This window comes from Pocillopora damicornis, chromosome 3, assembly GCF_964200805.1.
Source record: "Pocillopora damicornis chromosome 3, jaPocDami1.2, whole genome shotgun sequence".
In the NCBI taxonomy this organism is placed as follows: domain Eukaryota; kingdom Metazoa; phylum Cnidaria; class Anthozoa; order Scleractinia; family Pocilloporidae; genus Pocillopora; species Pocillopora damicornis.
In genome coordinates this window covers 9,121,030-9,146,383 of record NC_142672.1, presented here as the reverse complement: position 1 = coordinate 9,146,383, position 25,354 = coordinate 9,121,030, and the positions used below count along the sequence as shown (strand labels likewise).

Here is a 25,354-nt window from a genome sequence, read left to right as displayed (position 1 = left end):
AAATAAAAATTAAATAAAAAGAAGCCTCTGAGAATTCACTGATCCACAGCATCATCCCCAAAGGCTCAGAGTTGTTTTTAATGTAAGTAGTTTAAGGCCTCACTGGAAACTATTGTACCATTTGGAAATGCTTTTGAAGGACAGAAGGACAGCATGAAACAATTACTGAACTACAGAAAGGTTAAAAGCTGCCTCCCAGTAGCAGAAGTATAGAATTGAAAAGTCTGAAACAGTCCCTGTGATTAGCAGAAAACCATTTCTTTACTTTATTTCTTAAATTAAAATTTTGGAATAAGAAGTTGATTAACACCAGAATGAGAATAAATTTTAATTGGTCCTCAGAAATAAGAGTTAAGGATTGAATGTTGGTGCAGTGCATAATTGCCCTATAACCAGAGTAAATTTCCTTTTTTTTGGTAAATTGATTTGTCATAAAATGAGCACAACAACTAATAATCAAGGGTTTTTTTCCTTGGGTATGATGATTCCTTTTCAGTTAGTTATCTGTAAGACATGGAACTCATTGAATATTTGTCCAATTTTGTTTCTATGCAGAGGCATGATGTCCACCGTTAAGTGATCATGACATGATAGTTTGAGGGATAATGGCAACAGCAGGAGCATCAGGAGGGTAAGATAAGCTCTACATTTATTTATTGATTTATTTATTTATTTTTTGAGTGTTATATGTCTTGATTGTAATCTTCTTAAATTGCATTATATTCAGCATCACTTGCTTCAGTTATACCATGTAAAGAACTTTTTTTCACTAATCCTGTTGATGCATTAAAGTTGTTGAACACCCCAATGATCAATACCTCTTAATTAACATTTTTAATGTACTTAATCAGAGAAAGATTGTGATTAAATAACTTAAATGCCGTCTGCTGTTATTTGTGCAAACATTCTGTCCCATTGATGAGGGATGTACCATTATTCAGTTTAAACCTGAAATGATGGACTTTTGTATTTCCTTATTAAATCTAGCCCTAATTTTCTGATATAATTTTAAATTATTTATAGTAGTGGTAAATGATTTCAAATTGATTGTGAATGCTTGATGTGAAGGTGGGGGGAGAAGCCATATAGTGTATAATCATCAGATTAGGGAGGGTTAACCTGTTAGCCCTTTAACTCCCTTTTGACCGAGATATAAATACAATACAATAAATACAATGTCAAGCAGACAAGTGATGGGAAAAAAATATCAATTAGGGGATTATTAGTTGATCCAATACCAAATTCTCCAGACTAACATCACAAGAACTGATTGTTAGAAAGTAAGGAGAATTACCAATGAGATCTTGGGATCTGAAGAGATAACATGTTGTATTAAGAACCTTGCCTGCTGTATATTGGTCCATTTTAAAGTAAATATAGGAGGAAACATTTGGTACCTGAACTAGTGTCTGTTTAATGCAGGGTTTCACTTTTCATGAGGTCTGCTTAAGAAGGCTCCGCAGGGTTTTTTGACCACACAAGATCTGGGTGTGAACATAGCTCGAGCTTTAAAAGTGTCAACATGAAAAAAAATCATTGCAGCTCTATATGATTGCACGGTTATCTGAAGAGGTGTATTAAAAACAGTTTAATAAGATACAGTTTTTATGAAATGGAATCTAGGGTTTCCAGCAACTGCACCTGTAATATTCATAGGCTTCCCTTGCGAACTGAATTCCCAGTTTTCTGGGAATTCCTAGGAATTCTCAAAAATTCCCAACTATGCAAATTAACTCTGATTTAAAAAGCTTGGAATTACTGAGAATTTCTGGGAAAGGAAGACTCCAGTTTTGTGAGGACTTGGAATCCCTAGGAATTCCTAGGAATTCTCAGCTATACAAACTACCTATAATTTAAGAAGTGTGGAACTCTTGGGAATTTCTGGGAATTGAATTTGAGGCAATTTAGATACCCTGAGGTCCACATAAACTCTAAGAAATTCTCAATACCTTGAATGTGAAGGTTTTAAGAAAAGAAGTAATTTCAGAGGCTTAAAACTTTAGCTCAATAAAAGGTATGCTATACAAAACTTGCCAAGAGATATACATACATGTCTATGTTTATAACTTAAAGATCATGAAATTTATTATTCAAACTAAGTTTAGTAAATCTTTACATTAATATGGATTTTCTCATGATCCAGCCATCAGTTATGTTAAATGGAAATTGCCAATCAATCCAATGTACTCATATCACAGATTTGCTTTCTAACTTCAAAGGACTCTTGGATTCCATGATCAGAAAATATTTTTATTGTGATGCAAATTAATGTCTCATGTTCACTGATGTGCCAGATTCATCAAATATTCATTAGCTGTTCCTTGGTACACAACTTCCACCATAATTAACAATAATTACATTGTTATCTACACTTAAAGAACTTTGTTAGTTATGAACATAAGTTACTTCCCTAACCTACATTACTGGTTGCCTTTGTTAGAAAACCTTGGAACAGTCAAGCTCAGTTGCCTCAAACACTGTCAGAGACTTTTAGTTGACAATATTTTTAGTAGAAATTTCATGCCTTAGACAAACAAATTCAACACCTAATTAATCTTTCTTTTTTCATGATTGTTGTTGCTGTTTTTTTTTTTTTTCAGTTTTTTGCTCTGTTTTCGTGACTAATTGCTGTAATTTGTTTTGCTGTTTTTATTCTTACAAAACATTTTTGTAAGAGTTCCAATACTTGGGGATCATCCACACACTTTGCAAACATTTGGCATGCAGACAAGACAGAGGTAGTCAATGTTCCCATTGAGAAAAAACACCTTTTAAATGATGTCTTCAATTCACTTTATTTGAAACTCTGATCTGAAAATATTTGTCAACAAGGCTTGTTAGTAGTGAGAAGTACCAACCAAGTTTCCTTTCATAACTTAATTTCTTAAATGTCCCAATCACTGGATCTCCCAAAAAATATTACATCTTTTTATTTTTGGTGCAAAATACAAGTCCTTCTTTATATAAAATGAAAAATGCAATTCACACTTCAATAATAACAGCTCTAAAGTTTACTTGTTGTTCTTCTCTGTCTGTCAGCTATCAACAAAATTGTTTTATACTTCGGACAGTGCATAACTATTTGTGGACCAGAGTTCCAACGCACCTCTGTAATCGCATATAGTTACTTCTGTCTCTTGTACAAATGTTTCTCCTTTGTAAGACCCACTCTACTCTGTTGTCACCACTGCTTTAAGTTCAGTGGCAACGACTGACTGAGGAATCGAGGTGGCGGTGTTGGAACGTGTTGCTGAACGCTTGCTGCGGTCAAGCTTTGTAGATTTAGGTACTGGTACACTGGGATCATCTATGTATCTCTTATACTTCCTAATGTGGTATCCTTCTTTTATAAATATGAGGGTAAAAGACGATTTGTAGTCGCATTCGAAACTGTGATTGGCTTGTGTTATTTCTCACCTTTGCCATGAACACAACTCAAGTGAGTTTCGAGTCTTTGTTTCCTCGACAACTTTCGGCCACAAATCGTGCATTTGTAATACGATCGATTCTTGTCGATTATTTCTACATAGAGTGAGCTCACATCATTATTTATATCACCAAAGTATCCATCGTCTAGAAGCAGAGAATCGGTCGGAGCACAGGCGGCCCAAGCTCCAGTTGTGAGATGATCATCTTGCGCAATAACAGTCATGGCGGAATTATAAGAGTTTGTATGGGAATATTTACGACCGCTCTAAGGTATAAAATAATACGTCAAATTCTCTAAAAAAATACCTCACCTTACTTTCACAGCGTATCGCTTGTTATATGACCGCTTACTTTGATGAAAAGAACGCATTTTAGCGAGTTGTCCATTTCGAGGTTTTCAACGTTCATAAGAAAAGCCCAAGGCTGAACACTCCATTTCCGAACGCCTGTTCCGAGAAGCGAAAAATCCAAGCTCAAAATGACCGGGCGCCCACAAATCCAACGCAGAATCCAAGCACATATACTGTAGTTTCATTCCAATTCACTAAAAACTCAATCTTCCCCGTGCAACCGACACTAAGTCGCAGTTTGCTTCAAAAATTTCCAGTTTAGAGGTTTCTAACAGCCCGCGGCCACATCAACCTTGACACACGACCGTTGAAAACCAGCTCGGTAACCCTACCTCCTTTTCAAACTGAGCTTTGCCGGGGACCATACCGTCAGTTATCGTCAATAAATTGTTTTAGAACCACGGGTCCCCTCAGTAGAAATCGATCAAGAGGCTTTTGTTTCGATCGGCCAATCGAATTCGCCTCCGGAAATGTTTACAAATTCAAAATAATTTACAGGCATAGTTGCAAACCGCACAGCTGATCTCGTAAATCTCGATAATTTCCTTTCAATTTCAAAAAGAAAAAATGTCCTCGATAAAAAATAGTCTATTCCACGGTTGCAGCAGGGACGTAATCAATTCGAACTCGTATCTGAAATGGAAATCGTGGTAAGTATTGTTGCTGGATATCCGTGCGGACGAAACGAAATAACAGTTGTCTTGTTAGCAACATTAAACTAAGTATGTCCAGATAGAGCTAAATTGAATCCTGGAACAAATCCTTCCAAGGTTTTCCTCTGACTCCGAAAATAATCATTGGCCGATTGGCCGATCGAAACAATAGCCTCTTGATCGATTTCTACTAAGGGGACCCGTGGTTCTAAAACAATTTATAGACGATAACTGACGGTATGGTCCCCGGCGAGGCTCAGTTCAAAAAGGAGGTAGGGTTACCGAGCTGATTTTCAACGGTCGTGTGTCAAGGTTGATGTGGCCGCGGGCTGTTAGAAACCTCTAAACTGGAAATTTTTGAAGCAAACTGCGGCTTAGCGTCGGTTGCACGGGAAAGATTGAGTTTGTAGTGAACTGAAATGAAACTACAGTATATGTGCTTGGATTCTACGTTGGATTTGTGGGCGCCCGATCATTTTGAGCTTGGATTTTTCGCTTCTCGGATCAGGCGTTCGGAAATGGAGTGTTCAGCCTTGGGCTTTTCTTATGTACGTTGAAAACCTCGAAATAAACAACTCGCTTAAATGGGCTCTTTTCATCAAAGTAAGCGGTCAGATAACAAGCGAAACACTGTGGAAGTAAGGTGAGGTCTTTTTTTTTTTAGAATTTGACGTATTTTTTATTCCTTAGAGCGGTCGTAAATATGCCCATACAAACTCCTATAATTCCGTCATGACTGTTATTGCGCAAGATGATCATCTCACAGCTGGAGCTTGGGCCGCCTGTGGTCGGAGAAGTCAGAATAAAGTTGTGCGCTTATCTCAACACTGCGAACGGCAAGCCAGCGGATTCACTTTGCTAGCCAATTACAAGTCCTAAAAGATCCACGTGATCATGCCCGTGATCGGAAATAAAGAAGACTCCATTTGGCGCTCATCTTTGAATGTACTTTTCATCGGTTGATCGGTTTTTCTCAACTGTTTTGCTTAATATAACATTTATAAAGATAGCTTTTATTGTGGTTCAATGGGAAAACGCGAACAGCGTGAGTGTTGTAAAAGAAAAGAAAGTCGTTGGCGCCGTGGAGTTAAAAGAAGGGACAACAGTTGACATATTGACTTGTACAAACAAGGGTCGAGTGGCCATCTGTAAAGCTACGATTTTGAAAGTTTGTGGTGAGTAAAAATTGCGATATTTGTTACGTGATCAAAATCTTATAAAAAAATAGATGTAGCGGGTTGAATTAAGCTTACATAACGCTCGGCGCAACTGAAACTAGAATAATTCTGAGAATCGAATCGGTCACTTGCATGCCGCAGTTTCTTAAGCTTATGCTTTGTATAGGTAATCACATGAGGCCAAGTACTATTAAGGATTAATTGCACGAGAGTTTTCAAAATTTTCCAAAATTGCCCGAGTCGCGAAGCGACAAGGGCAATTTGGAAAATTTTGAAAACTCAAGTGCAATTAATCCTTAATAGTACGAGGTCTCATGGGATTACTTGTTTATCAATGAAGGGCAAAATTTATACGAAGGAAAATCACGCCGCAGTCTTTTTTCAACAAATTTCAAGATAACGAACGGTTGCTATGCAACGGATTAGCCAATCATTAACAGGTAATCATGCCCTCTCTTGATTACTAAAAATGCCCTCGATTAAGAAAAAATGCCCTCTCTCTCTCAACTAATCAGCGCTCAGTAATTTTGCCCTTTATTGATAAACAATGAAATAAACCTATCAGTAAGGTTTCAAGATTCCTTTAGTCACGTTTGGGAACATTCAAGATTCATAATAGGAACTCTTATTAAAAAAACCTTACTACATAAAGAAGCCCTCCTTGGTAAAAACAAAATAATGTATTCAGCCCTTTTTTAGTAAAATCTATGAGAGAGATGTACTAACTCCAATATAAAAGTCACTCAATATAACAGAGATTTCTCAATTTGAGAATCCAATGAATGCCCTTTTCCTCATAGCCATCTTAAAAGCCTGGTCTGAGCCTTAAATATATATATTTAAATTTTTTTTTTTTTTTTCAAATTCAGATGTCATGGAATCAAGATACAAAATGGTCAAGCTTCTTGTGGACAACCTCATTCAAGGCCAACTCATTGTGAGCCCAGGAAAAAAATACAAACAGCAGCCAAGTTTGCAGTTTAGGATAACTTCATTCTAATTTATTGTTACAGTTACAACAAGATTTTAATCAAAAAATCAATTTTATTTGTCTGTAATTAACCCCTTCACTCCCAAGATAAGATATTGTATTTTATGGAAAAGAATCAACAGATATTATTCACAATTTGTGTCAAACCAAATTTAATGATTGATTAGGACTATTTTATATGAATAGCTGTAATTGAGGATTAATCCGTATGAAGTTTTCAAGAAAAGAAGAATAAATCAAATTCCATTCTAATATTACCACACGTTGATGTTAATAATTCATCAAAAATATTTTACATGTAAGCCTTAATTAAGCTTCTAAATAAATTTCATTGAATACTTGAATTTTAGCCGGGTTTTTTTTAATTTAAAGTATTTATTTTATATCATTAGCCTCAAATTTTTGCTTAAAGTTCCCAGTAATTCTTAAACATTCCTAAAAATTCCCAAAAATCCCAGAAATTCCTAGGAATTTTTTAGATTTACAGCTTTTCAGGGAAAGTCATTGGTTCTCTGAGTTGGAATTCCTAGGAATTCCAAGTCCTGTTGGCTATAAACTTGGAATTTCTGGGAATTTCTAGGAATTTCTAGGTTTTTAGAATTCCTAGGAATTCCCAGTCCGAATTTACAGTGAAAATTCACACCTTGGAATTCCAAAAGCCATTTCGCAAGGGTTTGACTTAATGCCTGAAAAAGAGGTCAATTGAAAAGAAAACACAGTGGGAAAGATTGCCAAAAGGCAACAGATTTGAAAGTTTACCTATAATCAGATACCGATCTTGGCGAAGTTCTATTCCATTGTGTTAAGTTTTACAACAATGAAAATAGGAATCTTTCAAGTTAGATTTATCATGTTTCCTTTGGTGGGATTTCCTAAGATTTGCTGGACTGTTAAACATATTTGTGCCCTTCCTAGTGCTTTTTGATTAAATTGCCAAACATTTTTGATTAAATGCCAAACGTTTTACTGACATCTTGGAATCTTTTGACCTTAAACAACGTGTCTGTGCTGGGACTCATCGCAATGGCCATACTCTTGACTTACTTATAAATAAGTCTGATGATAACATGCTCAATAATATCAAAGTCTATGATCCTAAAATCTCTGATCATTTGGCGGTAATGTGTGATGTCTCCATAAGAAAGCCCCAGTTTAGGAAGGAAGTTATCTTCTATCGGAAGCTTCGGTCTCTTGACATGGAGTCGTTTCTTAGTGATGTTGCTGACTGCCCTCGTCATCGACCCATCCAGCGATCTCGATCATCTAGTTCAACAGTATGACAACTCATTAAGATCAATAATGGACAAGCATGCTCCTGTCAAGCGCCGAGTTGTTACTATTAGGCCTGCTGCTCCGTGGTACACTTATGAGGTATCTGTAGAGAAGCGTAAGCGACGACGCCTTGAAAGAAAATGGCGAAGAACCAGGCTGCAGGCTGATCGACAAGAATATAATCGTCAGTGCTGCGTTGTGAATAATTTGATCAAGTCGTTGAAATCCTCTTACTACACTACCATCATTACTGAAAACTCAAGTGATCAACGGGTTTTGTTTAATACAGTATCAAAACTACTACAAAAGCAATCAACTGCACGGTATCCATCTTCTTGTAGTGATGCACTAGCTAATTCTTTCGCTGATTATTTCATTGACAAGATTGATCGTATCCATGCCACACTAATAGAGAAGAATTCTGCGCAAGGTAATGATGCTAATGAAGAGACTCTTGGTAACTACGTGGAATGTAACTCTGTGTTTTCAGACTTTATTAATGTCAGTTACGAAGACATCAAGGGACTTGCATTGAGATCTATTAATAAATCCTGTGTACTTGATCCTCTGCCTGCAGTGGTAATGAAGGAATGTTTCAATTTACTAACTCCTGTGTTGACTAACATAGTGAATACATCTTTATCTACTGGAGTTATGCCTGATGTCTTGAAGATTGCAGCTATGACACCGACTTTAAAGAAACATAATGCTGATTTCACTAAATATGAAAGTTTTCGACCTATTTCTAATTTGAAGTTTGTGTCCAAGCTTGTGGAAAAAGCGGTATGTGTCCAGCTTACAGACTATATTACATCTAATGGTCTTTCGGAAACGTTTCAATCCGCATACAAGTCATTTCACTTTCTTTGTGCTTTAGATCGTAATGAGTCGGTCATACTGGTACTTTTGGATCTGTCGGCGGCGTTTGATACGGTGGACCATACTCTTCTAGTGACAAGGCTGTCTACTTGTTTTGGTTTTCAAGGAACTGTGCTTAAGTGGCTGAAATCATACCTGTCTTCACGTAAGCTGTTTGTTAAAGTTGGGAATAGTCGTTCTTCACAACGTGCATTGAAGTGTGGTGTCCCTCAGGGATCAGTTCTGGGCCCTTTGTTGTATTTGTTATACACATCACCTATTGCGGACATAATAAATGATCATGGACTATCATACCATCTATATGCTGACGACACCCAATTATATATTACCTTTAAATCTACCAGCTTGAATGACATCCAACAAGTGAAGTTGAGAGTGGAATGCTGTGTGAGGGACATTGATGAATGGATGATAAGAAACTATCTTAAACTAAACCAGGACAAAACGGACCTTGTAGTCATCAGTTCCAGATTCCATCCCATGCCTGACATCGGTCACATTACTGTTGGTTCTGAGTGCATTGCACCTCGTGACTCTGTTCGTAATTTAGGGGTTCAGTTTGATAGCATATTTAGTTTTGAGGAGCACATTAAGAACATTTGTAAATCATCATTCTATCATTTGAGAAATATTGCTAAAATCCGCAAGTACTTAAGCCAAGATACATGTAAAATCTTAGTCCATGCATTTATTAGTTCGAAACTTGATCACTGTAATTCCTTATTACATGGCCTTCCTAAGTATCTATTAGCTAGACTTCAGGCAGTTCAGAATGCTGCAGCTCGTGTTGTCACATTGACACCGAGGCATGTTCATATAACTCCTATTTTAATTAATCTTCATTGGTTACCAGTTGAGTTTAGAATAACTTTTAAAGTCCTTTTATTGGTATACAAGGCCCTTCATGGCCTTGCACCTTCTTATATTTCTGACCTTTTGAATTTTAAAAAATACTCTAGGTCATTGCGTTCTTCATGTAAAGAATATTTAGTGGTTCCAAGAAGCAGATTGAAAACATATGGAGACAGAGCTTTCTCTATTGCAGGACCTAAATTGTGGAACGATTTACCTCTAGAGATTAGGAAATGTGCTTCAGTGGCAACTTTTAAGCAATCCCTTAAAACTTTTTTATTTAAGTTAGCATATAGGTTATGAGATTCCTTTTGTTTTGAGATGTTTTTGATTTATATAGTAGATAACGTAGGCTATATTTGAATTATATTGTATATTGTAGATATTTTATATTTTTTGTATTTTATTTTGTAATTAGGTAGCGCTTTGGATAATTATTGGATTTTAGCGCTATATAAATAAAATTATTATTATTATTATTATTATTATTAAAAACATATACAAGACCAAATTTGAGATAGAGGAAGAAAAGATAAAATTTCAAATAGTCAGGAAACTGCCCTTTTAACCCCTATTTTTTTCTGCTTTTAAATGATCAGCAGGACGATTTCACAAATTGCAAACAAGGCTGTGCTCTAGCGGCGCCCGGTCGCTTCAGGCGACTAACATTTGGTCTCGGGCGACTGAAAAAGAAAAGCGGTCGCCCGTCCGGGCGCATAGATTTCGGCTTGTGTGAAAACCCGAAATGAAACCAGCAAACGTATAGAAACGGTACGGAACGAAACAAAAAGAAACTCCATCGTGCTCCCCGGCTCCCGTTAGCCCGAAAAGCAAAAGCGCTGAAAGCGCAGTGCAATCAATAGCCTGTGTGATCTGTACATTTAGGTTAAATATTAAGTTAGGTCATGGGTCTTGTTTCGCTTCGGTGGTTTCTCTTCCGGTTTATTAACATAGTACATGGCCCAGGTTTCTTGTCCATTGAACGACGCGATAAAGCGAGCAACTGATTTTAACTAACATTTTATAATTTTACTTTCTAATTTGATGACATTTGCAGAACTAAAAAATATTCGGCAGGACAACAACAAGAAGTTGTCGCGTGTGTTATGTAATATTGTTTCACATGATTTAGCACGAAAAATTTTTTTTTCCTTGCCCGTGAGAAACTGCACGATTTTTTGCACAAGCATGTGTTGAAGATCTAATTTTTCTATTGAAGTGGTATATGCTTATATTTAATTTTTGTGTTTCAACAGTTTCAATAGTGGAGCGCTTGATTAATAAAACGAACCCGTCCTCTATGCAAATTTGTGTTTATTTAATTAGCTTCGTCCGTGGCATGCAAGATGTTTATCAGCACCATATTTGGCGACCTGGGCGACCTACTTGTCGTGGTTAGGCGCCCGAAGGGCGCCCTGAAAATTTTCCTAGTGCACAGCCTTGGCAAAAAATTTGAGAGATTTCACCAAAGCAAATTGAAGAAAATCAAAGGCAAAGCCAAATTATCACTGGCGAGCACCTCCCTTCATTCAGCCTTAGTTTAATAACAAAGATCATTTCGATAACTTCAGCAAACGATAGTCCAAACCTTGCTTGTTGCCCTTTTAATGGCTTTTAGTGACCTTCAAAAGTGAAAACATCAAAATCTTTTTAAAACTCATAATGCTGACGCATGCCTAAGCATTGAGCAAAAACCCTGTGGAGCCTCCTTAAAGGAGGTCTCTCTGTTTCTCAACCATTGGTTTGGCTTTAAAATATACCCTTCTCTAAGCATCACATTCAGAAATTCTAAATCCTATCCAAGATTGTAATGTTTGCAAATATGGCAGCACAAAACCATGTTCCTTAGTTTTTCCTTAGGTTTTCCTCCCCTCCTCTCCTTGGGAGGGTGGTACATGCCTGTAGCATATGTTTGGGAGTATTTTCCCCCCCGCCTCCCCCATTGATAAGTTTGAGTTTTGATTAACACATCATTTCAAACCTCAAAGACTAATGGACCATAGTCTGTGGTGATCTCACATTTTAAACACAAAGAATCACTTGGTTGTTCTTTGCCTAACTGTTGGATTCTGGACCTGCAGCCCAAACCAAAAATGCGAATTTAAAGTCCACCCATACACCACTTGGATTTGACATTGCAAAAATATTGGCACATACCTTTTATTTATTTATTTATTGAATTCATAGATCCACACTGCACAGTGTTACAGAAAACCAGAAGCGATGGTTGGTCTTTGGAATTGCACTGAGCAAAGTTCTAGTTTCTCAAATACGCCCTTATGTAGAAACAGAAATCCAAAAACAATATGGCAACCTTCAAACTAGCCATGGTATTCATACTCAGAGCACATCAGGGCGTCTTAAGCATTGGCCAAAGTTCTTAAAGTATGAGAACATTAATGGTAATGATGGCATTCCTAAACTGCCTTCTGGAAAGTATGACTTCTCCAAGTTTGATTGCCGAGTGATGTCACATGTTGACTTTGCTAAGTTGTATGTGGAGAATCACATGGCTAAATTCAATGCGTTTGGTGAGTTCTGTGATGCATCAGCCATCCTGGCACTGCTTGGCAGAGTCCTAGTGTTCTCTGTTGATGTACAAAGTGCAGCAGGTGCTGTAAGAGAGGCTAGGAATGCCTGGTCTCACTGTGCATTCTCTGAATGGGATCCTGTGAAATATCAACAAAACTTTGCTGCTATGGGACAGCTTGTTAAGAAACTTGGCCTTCCAGGTTCCAGCACAAAGGACCTTTTAACAGAGCTAAAGAATTGGGAGGAAAAAGGTATCTTCTTTTATTTATATTACATTTATTTTCTTTAATTGTTGTTATTAATGTACTTGTGTTTAGAGGTGCACAATATTTCGACATCCTTGCAAAAATTTAAAAAAAAACAAGTTAAAATATACTATTATAATGAGTGATGTAGTGTAAATGAATAGTTGATTGGTGTGAGTAATCATGCAAACAGCTAAATGGATGGTTCAAACTCGCTTGAGTGGATTGCGTTTATGTCTTGAGTTTCTGTTTTTGCATGCAAATGCAAACATCCATTATTGAGGAAGCCTTGAACTTTCACTGACACTTCCCCAGGAATGAGAAGTGCTTATCATGGTTAAAGGTCTTGTCTTGGTGTTCATAATTTTTCTGATGTTTGCCAAAACACAATATCTATGGTTAGCAATGTGTTGCTATAGGATGGCAACTCATGTAAGCAGTGCATGTATCACACGGATGGCATTTGTACTATACATTGTCAGGGTTTTCGGTAGCATTTGGAAGTACCGGATGTAGTGGTTCTGCAATTGCCTGCATTCCCTGAGATGACGTACAAATGAAAAGTGAGAAAGACAGATTCGGACAGATGCTCTTTGATCAAAGATCAGGGTCAGTTGTCGGCGAACTTGTCTGGTCAGTTATAGCTTACAGGGGAGGGGGAAGGGATGGGAAATGATGAATAATGAGTTTATCATGCATGTGTATGACAGGGATTATCTCTTTTTTTTCGATTGTGTACATTACATGACTAAGTTAGTAAAATAGAGGTTAAGTCTTTCTTATATGGAAAAAACGATTTTCACACGTAAAAAAATTATTTCGTGTGTGAACTACCGGAGGTTACATGTCAAACAACTGGACGTTGCGTCCGGCGTCCGGCCTGAGACGAAATCCCTGCATTGTGCTCTGATGACTGACCTTGGATGGCTTTTCCTCTTGCACTCTTAACTCTTTCGATTTTATCGCTGAAGTTTCAATTGCCTCTGGACAGCTTCCTGTTAAGACCTCTGATTCTCAAATGGCATTTTAATCTGGATTGGTTGACAGGTGTGAATTGATGAAGGTGGCAATGGTAGAGTCGAGTAACTTCTGTGGGTACCGAAATTTTTGAAAGATATTCTTTTAAGAATATCTTTCAAAATTTTTTAGTACCCACAAATTAAAAATTTTTCGTATTCCTTTCTGAAAATATCCAAGGATTAAGAGCTGTTGTATCATGGTCTTACGGAATGCTCTTTTATCTTTGGTCCAGACGTGGTAGCAGACGTGGAAGTAGTTGTCTCCCAGGATAGTAATATAATTATGGCGGGAGATTCATCCTTGCCTCAAGTGGGTTCTTCCGTCAGTCTCCCTGAAGACTCATTTAATGTAGCAATATAAACAACTACTTTATGCTTTGTTTGCAAGTGGACCAGTAAGGAGAGGAAAGTGACATTTTCAAGGATCAAAAGGGAAAACTTTGTGGATCTACGTTTTCCATGACAAGAATAACGCCAGTGCTTATTGCTGTCTCGTAAACGATGTAGTGAATTTTGGATTTTGAGTTGTCAAGGATTCAGGATGTTGCTAGATGACACTGAGCTGTGTTCCTGACTACCGTAAATCTTTCCCCTTTCTATCCACAGTTCTCAAGGCTTAAAGTGCCTATGACGCGAAAACTTTTTTTGTACTTCTTTCGCTCGTCATATGTACAAACCAATTCCAATAGATAAAAAATTCAAAAAAGTTAAATCAGGGTTTTTTCGGGCCCTAACGTGCTCCTATTTCGTCTAAAAAGTGTCTCGTACACTGGTAACGACTTAGCGGGTTACGATTACTTACAAAGCTCTCACATCTCTTGTGAAATACTTTTGAAATAATGTCTGATAGCGATGTATACCTACCCTCAGTAAGCTCTAGCGCGGTTGTGATACTCAAGTAGTACTGAAGGAAGAAATGGAAGTTGCGAGTATGGTTCAGCCCTACGAAAGAGAACCGAGTGCATCAAACCAACATTTCGATGAAGACTGACAAAGGCGGCTTCTCGCCTGCGGTGATCAGGTCAAGATTAGAACAAAAAAATCCCGTCACTGAATGTCAAGTTCATTGCGTTTGTGTTTTTTTTTCTGTGGCGAAATCTATGGTAATGGCCCTAACATATTACTTCGCACTAAGTGCAGCGAAGGTTCTCCTGGTCGGTGCTCTAGAGTCAGTGACCTCCTTTCTCCACCATAGTTGCCGCGTCTTTACAGTTTTCTGCGTCACAACTACTTAAGATGATCGTTTTGCCCACGCGCTAAATGAGGACACTTTTTGGCCGCCAAATGGTATTTTCAATGCGTAAAAAAATGGTTAAGGAGGACTCGCTAGGCGCTGAGGTCGATGATTTCAAATTTTAAATACAACTATTTATTAGAAAACGCCAAAAAAATTCATCATAATTATCACTCTTTGCTATTCTGGCAAATAAGGTGATATCAATGACCAGTTCTGTAGTGATTCATGTTTCAATCAGGAGAAATTGATTGACATCAGTCTTGGATACTTCATGCTCAATACACGGCGGTTCCTTGCAACCTTCTTTTTCACTAAAGCTAGTAATTTTAACCATGCTCATCTCCACGGATGAAAAAGGGAAAATGATAATTTTTCTAGGTCTTGGCCGTGTTCTAAATTGAAACAGCACAGCCGGCTAATTTAATTTGACTTTTTATGTCAGGCACGATTCTTTGTATGAACGCAACCATGGACCCTGATTTGTTGAAGTTGGTACAACAGCACGTTCATGATCTGATGACAGATGTAGAAAAGCTGACGTTTGAGGTGCAAGAGGACAGAGAACGATTCTCACTGGCACTAGCAGAAGTTTTATCAAATCTAGAGGAAATGGAAACAAGACTTGATCGGATGCAGGTCGAGCAAGAAGCCATCAAACGAGATCTGTCACAGAAAATCGAATGCGTAGAAACACGAGTCTCACTGCTGGAAAATCAAGGTAAGGAAAGTCGAAACAAACAAAAGTGTTATTCGTCTGACTATGAGCTTGCTTATATAGCAGATGAACATGGTTTGGTTTTATCTATCCGCGACAAAAACTTTGCAAAGTTTCCTATGAAATAAGAACACAGTGATCCCGTCGGTGCACTAACTTTACCCCTTTGTATCCGCACCCACTGTGATTTTATTATCGAGGCGTGAGCATTCATGCTCTTGAATCCAACTGTCAAGTTATTTTTTAGCAATAAATAAAACTGTCATTTGATCCGTAAGGTCACGCGCGTGCTTTTAATGAAAAACACGATGAACAACCCAAAGAGATGTGGGCTAAAAGAAGAGCGAAAGAACGAAACAAGGCGTTGATCATACGATAAAATGCTCTTTGACTGTCTAAGGTCAGGATGGACGCAAAAGTACTTAGCTCTCGGTCGTGGATAACGAACCTTGAGCCAAATATTAACCCTCCAGCCCCTCCACCCAGCCAATAATAATGTTATGATATTTATTACACCCATTTTGAAATCGCTGATGGTACCTGTAATCTGATTGGCTCTAATTGATGCGATTTATTCACGAATCGCACCATTTTTTGCTTCAAATCGCATCTTTTTCTCAGCCAATGCGCAGGCCACGCTAAAAACAAAACAAGCAATCCGATTTCAAGGCTTGTCTAAAATAACCAATCAAATTGCAGGAAAATGAAAGACAAAGAGTATCATGTGGCAAATTTTGCAACTTTTGTTTCCAAAACTCTAATTTTTTCCCCAAAAAATGGATATATGGATCAAACCAGCTCAGTACTGCATCAACAAAATATTTGAACTAACCAAGTCATGTTTTTGGGCGATTTCAAAATAGATGTAATAAAGTGGTAATTGAACCACGTGTCATGTAATTTTTTCTGAAATCATACTTGTGGCTTCAAATCAAACGTATGATTTCAGCCCTAATAAGATACATGAAAAAATTACTCACTTCTGATTGGTCAAGATAAATACAGTTTTCAGGTGATTTACTGCAGAAGAGGGTTCATTCAGTACAAAGAAGTAACAAACCAGACATTCTGATGGGTCATTAGTCAAAAAAATTCACAGATAGCAAATCAAATGCGAGCCTTGGATGTCGCAACATTTGGATACGCTGAAAATTTGCGAGAAAAACAATGGCCGGCGTTTTAAGTAGGTTTTAATTTGCCACCGCAACAAAAATATAGCAACTGAAAAACAGCTCTAACAACGAGAACACTGTAAAAAGCACTGCTTTTTGGTTGTCGGTTTGGAAAAAGTTTAACACTTTGCTCGAGCGATCCTACGCCGAAATTAAAAACAAACATGGTTAAACCGCGGAAACGACGATTCCATTTCATCGAAAGTGATTCAGACACAGACTGAACAGTTCCTTGAACTGTTTAGCCAGACTTTGAAGTTTTTTGCGCCTTATAGATGTGAAAATATCATTGTATATCTTTGTTTTGACATAACGCACAGTTTGAATTAATTATTTTTGCACTTGATGCGCGCACTTTGGTTCTGCATAATTATGATGAGCTATCTCGTGTACATTTTTCATGTATATTATTAATACGTAATCACATGATTTTTCTTGTGCAATTTGGAATGAATAAGCACTTGTTAATTTTTTCAAAGACCGCAAATTGCACTCCTTACGGGCTCGTACAATTTTGTTGGTCTTTGAAGAAATTTACTCGTGCTTATTTATTCCAAACTGCACTCGAGATCATTTGATTACCTATACGAATTGCACTCCGCTCAGTTCAATTACCATTATAAATCCAAGCTGTAAAGTTGGAATGTCGTACGATTATAAAACTTGCTACTTATCGAATCATTTTTTTTCTCTATTCAGAGGCCTGCAGTCCTAAAGGTTCAGAAGATGTGATATCTCAACAATCCTACAGCACAGTGTCTACGGGTGGGTTCCTTGTGTCCCTCATCAGATTGTATAGTAAACATTAGTAATCAAAATAGTAATGATAGAGCTATCACCGAGTGATACAATACCAATGATCATTGAGCAGTAAGATCGAGCAATGTACATGATTATCCCCAGCCTAAAATAGTATCTAGATTCGAAAAAAAAACGTCGTTCACTTTTGCCTTTCTTGCAGAGATTTCTGTGTTTGATGCTGATATCGCATTTTTTGCCAAGCGGCTCGACCCAGACACGAGACAGTGGTTCTTTGATGATTTTAACGCCTGGTTCCGTGATCCTGGAAACTCTCGAGCTTACGTTCTACTTGGCGACCCAGGAGTCGGAAAAAGTGTTATAGCCGGAGCCCTGGCACAGCGAATGAGAGAGACTGGACAGTTAGGTGCAGCATACTTTTGCCGTCACAACGACGGTACCAGAAACGACCCCAGATATCTCCTTGGAACTGTTGCCCATCAATTGCGCGCCTGTAATGATAAGTATAAAGAAATTGTAGGGGGAGAGAATGGGGTAAAAATGCTGTTAGGTAACTCTAACCTCGGTGTTAAGGAACTGTTTACTAAACTATTGCATGAGCCATTAAGCACGTGTAGGCCATGTCATCAGAAATTGTTAGTTATTATTGACGCCTTAGATGAGACTGAAAACGAGTCCAGGGAAGATTTCCTTGATCTTATTAAGCATCGTTTCCCTCTGCTGCCCGAATGGCTTGTGTTCTTTGTCACCAGTCGCCCTGAAGATTCTGTTCAATCAAGACTGAAGAGATACAACCCCTGTATTAAAATTTGTTCCGGTAACAGCGACCAGCAGAACTTTTATCAGCAGCATGAGCAAGATATCCAAAACTTTTTGAGAAAGAGGATTAATTTCCCTTGTGTTACCATTTCGGTTCACGATGTTTCCCAAAAATGTGACGGATTATTCTTGTACGCACACTACATTGTGGAAGAATTGAAAGACGCTCTTGTTTCTGGTAAGAAAATCAGTAATTTAAACGATCTTTTCCCTGGAGATATTGAAGAATTTTTCCTGCAGAATTTTCGCCGCGTCTATGACCACGTGGGAGAAAATATCTTCCAGAAGCTGTTTGGTTGTGTCGTCGTAGCTCCATCTCCGCTTCCTGTCTCGATTATTTCGTTCATCCTAAACAGGGAAAACTCAGATCATGGTAGGCAACAAGTGATCGATGCTATATCGCAATTTTTGGTGTTACGAAATCCTGATCAGACGTTAACTTTCCTGCACAATCTGGTTCCAGCCTGGTTGACAAACGACACAAAGGCTCCACGCAAACTATTGATTTGTAAGAAGATGGCAGGTAAGTATCTTAGAGAAGTTTTTGTTGAAATTCTCTCTTCAATTATCCAAGAATCATCATCACCTTGCACATCCATTGACGTTAAGTTGAAGGACTATGTGATGCGCGTTGCGGTTAGCTTCCTGTGTCAGTTTGGAGGAAAAGATTGGCTGGAGCTTGTGTTTACATGTTTAAAAAATTATCATTTCATGGAGAGGAGATTGCTCTCTGGAAAAATCGAGATATATCATCTGCTTCAAGATTTGAAGCTTGTCAGAGGCTGCCTGGATGTCGATGACAAAAAGAAACAAGATCTTCTTCAAGAGATTGCGCAGGTACTTTCATCAAACATCTTTGTTCTCGTTGAATGCCCGCAACTTCTGCACTCCTGTTTACGAACGGCCTCCAGTGCTGTTCAAGAAACTCTTCTGCTTTCCAAATTGCCAGTTCCTTGTTTAGAATGCACTGTTTTTGCTAAAGCAGACCCTGCAATCGCTGATATGAATTGTTTTGCCACATCATGTGATAGGAAGACAGTTGTTGGGGCTAAAGGTCGGTCGCTTGTGTTTTTTGATGTACATAGAGCGCAACGAGCAGATGGTCCTTTCGAGATAAGCGATAAGATCATTCACAATATCACTCACTTGGAGTACTCTCGTGACAGCAAATTCATTTTTTTTGGTCGGCTTGACAAGTGGTTTTCTGTTAAGCGAAAATGCGTGGAGAATTTTTTTCAGTTTAATTGGAATGCGACAGTTTACCAGTGGGGGTTCCTTACTCGTGATGGAGAGTCCATTGTGGTGAAAAGAAACATGGAAGATTTTTCATGCCATTGGTCAGAAAACACTTGTATTAGCAACTTACTTGCTCTGTGGGCTGTGAAGGAGATTGAAGGGAGTCCAGATGATGTTACGGATCTCTCTGTGGAATTAGAGGTCGAGGGACCAATTAAATGCTTGCTTAAATGTCTCTCATACAAGGCGAACCTAGCTAGGCCTCATGTGAATGCAACAAATCTGCTGGACAGCTGCCGCTTTTGTTGTGAATTACGTTCACTGACAGTCCAAGGGTACCACAAGGCGTCCTTAACAGCGGTCCGTGAAAAGATCATAAATATTTACCCTTGGATTTTCCAAAGGCAGATGTTGGATCTAAAAACTGGAAGACCTGTGTTGGAACGTGTGTTTTCGCGGGATATTCAGCTGAAGCCATTTACTTACATCTGTCATGTGTCGTATTTTGTAAACGGAGGGGTTATGGAAAAAGCGTTCTCTGATTTTTCAGTTTGTAACATTGCCATAATGACAGCTATTCGATACCTGGAGGGAGGTCTTGGCCTCAAGCTTGAGTGGGAACCACCTGTAGAGTTAAAGCCAGCAAAGATGTCAGACCTCAAGGCAGAACGTACCGTCAAACTGGAGGAGTTACTAGAGGATCTGCTGAAGAGAGACATGGCTCTGGGGTTGATTGAAGAGCTAAAGCAGAGAGTGAACCTTAAACTGGAATGTGTATTGAGAGGAATCAAGGAGCTTGAGAATGTGACTAAAGAGCATGAAATAGAGAGCCCAACACCAGAAAAAAAAAAAACGTGGGCTGGAGAATGGAGGAAGGATGGAGGAAGAATTGAAGAGCATGGGGTTTGAGTGGACAAGTGAACCTGAGCTTAAGCACAAATTGGAGAGTGAATTAGATTTCCTACTAAGCTTGAAGTGGGAGTTGAATCTTGAAGTTGCGTTTATACAAGAATGTATGGCGCAGCTGGAGGGAAAGTTGAGCTCGGGGGTGGAGCACTTGGAATCAAAGTTAAGGGTAGAGGTGGATTTCTTACGTAAACGAGAGCACGTGCCGGAACACAATTCGACTGGGAGGAACCGGGGTCTTGAAATCGATCGACAGGAGTTGACTGTTGAACGTGTTCGTGAATTGCAGAATAAGTTAGCTTGTTTAAAAGAACTAAAGCAGATGTCGGAAAGACACCGGGGACAGGAGCTCGATCAAGGGGAGTCAAACTTGAAACAGAAAATGGATTTCCTACTTGAACGAGCGCGTGAGCTACCACACGAAATCGATGTACTGGAGTTCAGAGATTGCCAGGTGCTGAAGTTAATACTCGACCAAGATAGTAGAGAGGAGAGAGACTATCTAGATGTTTTGCCACTATGCTACTTCAAATGGGAACGTGAGCTGACAAGTACAGAATATGAGTGGGTGGAACACCGATCCCATGAGCTCAAACAGCTGGAGGTAAATGTAACAGCTGAGGAGGAGCTTAAGAGCTTACTTATCAAGCAACAGAAACTGATTAATGAAATCTTTGATGGAGTGTTTCTTTGGAAGCGTGAAGTGGAGAAAAGACTTGAGACACTAATAGAGAGGAAGCGAGAGCTTATGCATAAGATGGAGATGGAATTAAGTAGAAAGAGAGACCATGAGGTCAAAGGTGCGCAATGTTGGACGACATGGTTGGAGAAAGAGCTTATGCTCAAAGGTAGAGAGAATTTGCTGATGAAAGAATACCGCTGGTTTCAGCTACATCTGTTGACAAGAAACCTAAAAAAACAACTGGAACAAGGGCTTGAACATTGGCTGGATCGAGCACTGGGAGTTTGGGGGTCGTATCTCAGAGTATTGAAGAAAGACAAGATGGAGATGCACCCTTACCTTGTGAAAGAATTCCAATACGGATCAATTAAGTTTGAGGATTATACGAATTTTCCAGAAGGGCTTCACGATGACGAGAGTATAGTCAACGGAGATATTCTCATTTACCTTTCACCAGGAGGAAAATGGGTTTTAGAGGCCGATGGTCTTCGAAACAAAAATGTTTTGCGGAAAAGAAATCGAGAGCTCTCGTGTGACCATGAAACACTGCAACGTGATATTGGAAAATTTACGCGCTTTTCATTTACAAAGGATGACCTTTATCTGGTCTATTTGACCGACAATGGTTCGCTGCACGCTTTGTGCCTCGAAACGGGTACAGTTTTAACCAGTGTGTCCAGCGATCAAATTATTTATTTTACAAAGCAAGACATGTGTGGCTATTTGTTTTGCAACGATACAAAAGAAACAGCCATCCTTTTTTCGGATCTATCCAGCCCTTTCAAGTTTATTTCAGCATCACCATTAGAGTTGCCTGTGGTGGAAAAAACGATCGCAGCAGTCTTTTGCTCAACTAATACAGTTCTATCTGTTAGTTCTGATTTAAAGGTTTCCTTTTGGCAGACCGCTGAACCTAAAGACGGCTCTAGTTTCATTTCTCAGTCTCTTCACGACACGTCTGGCTTACAAGTGAAGAATTGTGCGCTTTCTCCAAACGGACAGCTTGTTGCCATTCACCAAGGAAGCAAGTTAATGCTTTATACATTTACAGATTTTAGCCTTGTAGAGACTCGCACAGTATTCACAGAAGAATTTGGTTACACGATTTCGTCCCTTTCATTTTCAGGGGATAGTGCCTCACTCCTCTATTGTTTCCGGGTTTGGCAAAGCTTTACGCGTGGCGATGTGTGGGACGTTGTGGGGAAGTTGGTGTCGAGTAGTCTGAAGTCGCAAGCATTGGTCGTTGTTGAATGTTGTTGCATTTCATCTGGCAAACAAGAGATTATGTTGTGTGGTAAGTATCAGATTGAGATCTGGGAATACGGTGAAAGGTCTTGTCACTTATTGACAACACTCCATATAGAGAAGATGGACCACTCTGTTTGGTTCAGTCAATGTATTGTCTCGTCTGACGACCAACTTCTTGTCTGTTGCATCGCGAACACAATTCTTGTCTATCGTCGAAATGCATTAGACATCAACTCCTCCAAGCGAGTCCTTCTTGGTCATCTGGGTAAAATCGAGTTTTGTCGGTTTCTCAAAGAAAATCGTTATCTTATTTCCTATGGTATCGATGGCATGGTTTTCCTCTGGGATATAATCGAGTTTAAAGCGGTTGGATTTGCAAGAATTCCACTGGACACCGTATGTATGGCAGTGTCTCCGGATGAAGAAAAAGCTGATTGCTATTCATCCACCGATTTGATATCCGTGGTGAAACTCTGCGAACTAAAAAGTCCTTCCCATTAGGGGAGACGGCACGATCAAGTGGTTCAGGGCCTGTATGTCCAAGAGTAGTAAATAGTTGCTCAAAACTTCGAAACCAGCATCGATGTGCTTTCACATGTGCCATCATCCACGGCAAGGTCCGTGAGATCCGTGAAGGTTAACTACTGTATCAATCTGTTGAGATTTGAATCTCCTCGTGTGAAATTCAAAGCCATATTAGAGCGACGAAGACTTTGCTCGTTGTTTGCGCGGAACTTTTCCACTATGTTCAATGTTCAAAATTATTTTTGATTAGTGTTATTTTTCGACAAAAAAATATCAGTCCCGATTATCGTTGCCGTTGTAAAGGTGAAAATTGTGGGACCCTTCTGTTCGATGTTTTTTTATTTAAACTTTCACACGACCTCGAAAACGTTGCGATAACCTTTCTATAATGTTACTCAAGTCATGGAGGTGTTATGATCTCTTCAATGAACTATAAATAAGGTAACATCTAAAAAACTCCAAAAGGGGGGCCGTGAAATCGCGCTACTATCTACCGTTCGTGAATTTATACTCGGAAGATCTTAGTTCATAAATCCAACAGAAATACTTAAAAGGGAATTGAAAGGTGCAACAACACACAAAGAACCCATTCTTGAAAGGCAGCTTGGTGTTACTAGAGAAAATTTCAAAGTAAAGCTCTCCTGGATTCGAATTTGGTCTCTACTTAGTTTGTTCCACCTATTTATGGAAAGGTGTTTTGTAGGTTAACCATTTGTAGTTCCCTTCAAGACATTTGAGGGTTTAATTTTACCAGTATAAATTGGTTTTGAATTAGATGAACGTAAGAAACCAGTTCTCAAAAGGGTATTCTATTTTCAACAAGATGCTGGAAAACGAATTTGTTTTTAAATATCTTTCTTGGTTAATTACAATATTTCGCCCTAATAACAATAAAACGACTAGGTAAAATAAAGTCTGTGATCTATTGAAAACATGATGTTAATTACTGGAGCATGATATGATGAAGTTTAAGAGTTTTCATTGGCCGAGTCATATTGATTTGACCTAATTTATGCACCGTTAGGATCGAATCTGAGCCAGAAGGCCCATGTACAATATTTTGTGATATCTTTCGGTCTAAAAACACGTTCAGTCGCGCTGGTTTGTTGTGAGATGGTAGATAGCCAAATGGAGAGTGTGACCCTCGCGGGTTAAATACCATCTCCAAACAAGCGAGCGTAAGTAGGATAAGGCAACTTCTCAGGGAGTCTGCTTGGGACGACATATATGTTAGTTATATTTACCGTAGTACAGCCCTTATACTTAAATCGGGATTATTTTTATCAACCAAAGTGTTCTGGGATAGTATTCGTTAGATCTAGAGTTAAGCTGTGAAGTGAATTTTTAGTATCTTTAGTTTTTATAGCAGGTGGACCTGCACAGCTGTAATTTGTTTCTTCATTTGATTTTTACGTTAACTATGGAGTTAGATAGTCTTTATTTTTTGGCCTTTTTTATATACTATAAACTCTATAACAAAGTGCTTTTATAAGAATATTTTTGTAACAACTCAATTTCCTTGCTGCTGGTATATATGTTGTGGTTCAATTTTATCCTTAGTTCAAATTTGTTTCAAACTCATTACCATACATTAAAATACCTAAAAACAAAAGAAAAGAAAATTTGAACCAGGGATAAAATTGAACCACAACATATACAAAATAAGCTTAAATGCTTGTCTGCTATGAAAAGTAAGAGTAATTGTTATTCAAGCAGCTAAAATAGTTACATGTATGTTAACACCTATGCATTGTAATAAATTGTTTTGCAAAAGTGTACGAAACTAGTGTTCTTAACTGTGTAAATCATTCAAAAAACCTTTGATTATGTGGAAATGTTTCGCCTTTTTGATCTTCACCCCTGGTTAGTCGCCGCATCCGTAACCATTCTGGCTTCTCTTTAGTCTGTTATTAGCTCTTAAGTGTTTTTGTTCCCAGAAAAACGATCGATAAAGCTACCACTCTGTTGAAAACAGTCTCAAAATACCGTAGCTCCTCTACGACGCTCCTCGATTAAGTGCTGTAAGAACAACATCCGGCGTATCACAAATGGCAATCAACTAGCAAGGAACAAACTGCCTGAGGCGTAGTTCAAGCGCAGGAAAACGTAAGAGACCCAGTTTGGATTAAAATTTTAAAAGATGGATGGAGTATTCCAGACCAATCACAAAATAAAAACAAAATTCATGCACACCCGAAGTACTTTCCATACTTGATTGAAATGTACTTTAATCTGTAAACCTGGTCACTAATTTGCATCGACTGTCTTCATTATTTATTCTTTATCTATCAATTGACAGTACAGCCAATGCGTTTCCGTAGCCCTTTTTGCCGGATAAGATGATTGTCTTCTTTCCTTGTGAAGTGTGGCCTGTGATCTGAGCTGATAAACAAATTTGTGTGCCCCCTTGCACCTGATCTTCAGATTTTACCTTTCACCTTTCCTTGAAATGGATTATTGAAGGTCTCGAGCTTTCCACTGTAGTTTTAATTACTAAATGCAAAGAGGAATGCTAATGCATTCAATTTGGTGAGAAACCAACTTGAACCAGAAGTATAAGAACCGTTTGCGGTTAGCAAAGGCAGACAGTATGAACTAAGCACTCGACAACACTGTCAGTTGCACTCTTGCCTGATTTACAAAATTTCTAGACTT

The 25,354-nt window shown here is 38.5% G+C and overlaps 3 protein-coding genes across 3 annotated transcripts; all 3 read left to right on the top strand.

Moving 5' to 3' along the window:
- The first annotated feature begins 548 nt into the window (after positions 1-548).
- On the top strand, positions 549-24,471 carry LOC113675017 (uncharacterized). The gene is made up of 6 exons (XM_089200424.1): positions 549-631; positions 11,792-12,387; positions 15,080-15,355; positions 17,224-17,289; positions 17,486-20,192; positions 20,236-24,471. Exons 1-6 carry the CDS (start codon positions 606-608, stop codon positions 22,673-22,675), a joined length of 6,111 nt encoding a protein of 2,036 aa, XP_089056550.1. The 5' UTR covers positions 549-605; the 3' UTR covers positions 22,676-24,471.
- LOC149048120 (uncharacterized) lies at positions 4,756-6,827 on the top strand. The gene is made up of 2 exons (XM_089200422.1): positions 4,756-5,607; positions 6,480-6,827. Exons 1-2 carry the CDS (start codon positions 5,376-5,378, stop codon positions 6,608-6,610), a joined length of 363 nt encoding a protein of 120 aa, XP_089056548.1. The 5' UTR covers positions 4,756-5,375; the 3' UTR covers positions 6,611-6,827.
- On the top strand, positions 7,817-10,113 carry LOC149048119 (uncharacterized). Its single transcript, XM_089202295.1, has 2 exons — positions 7,817-8,656; positions 8,751-10,113. The coding sequence occupies exons 1-2, from the start codon at positions 7,817-7,819 to the stop codon at positions 8,823-8,825; spliced, it is 915 nt and encodes a 304-aa protein (XP_089058421.1). The 3' UTR covers positions 8,826-10,113.
- Positions 24,472-25,354: the final 883 nt, after the last annotated feature.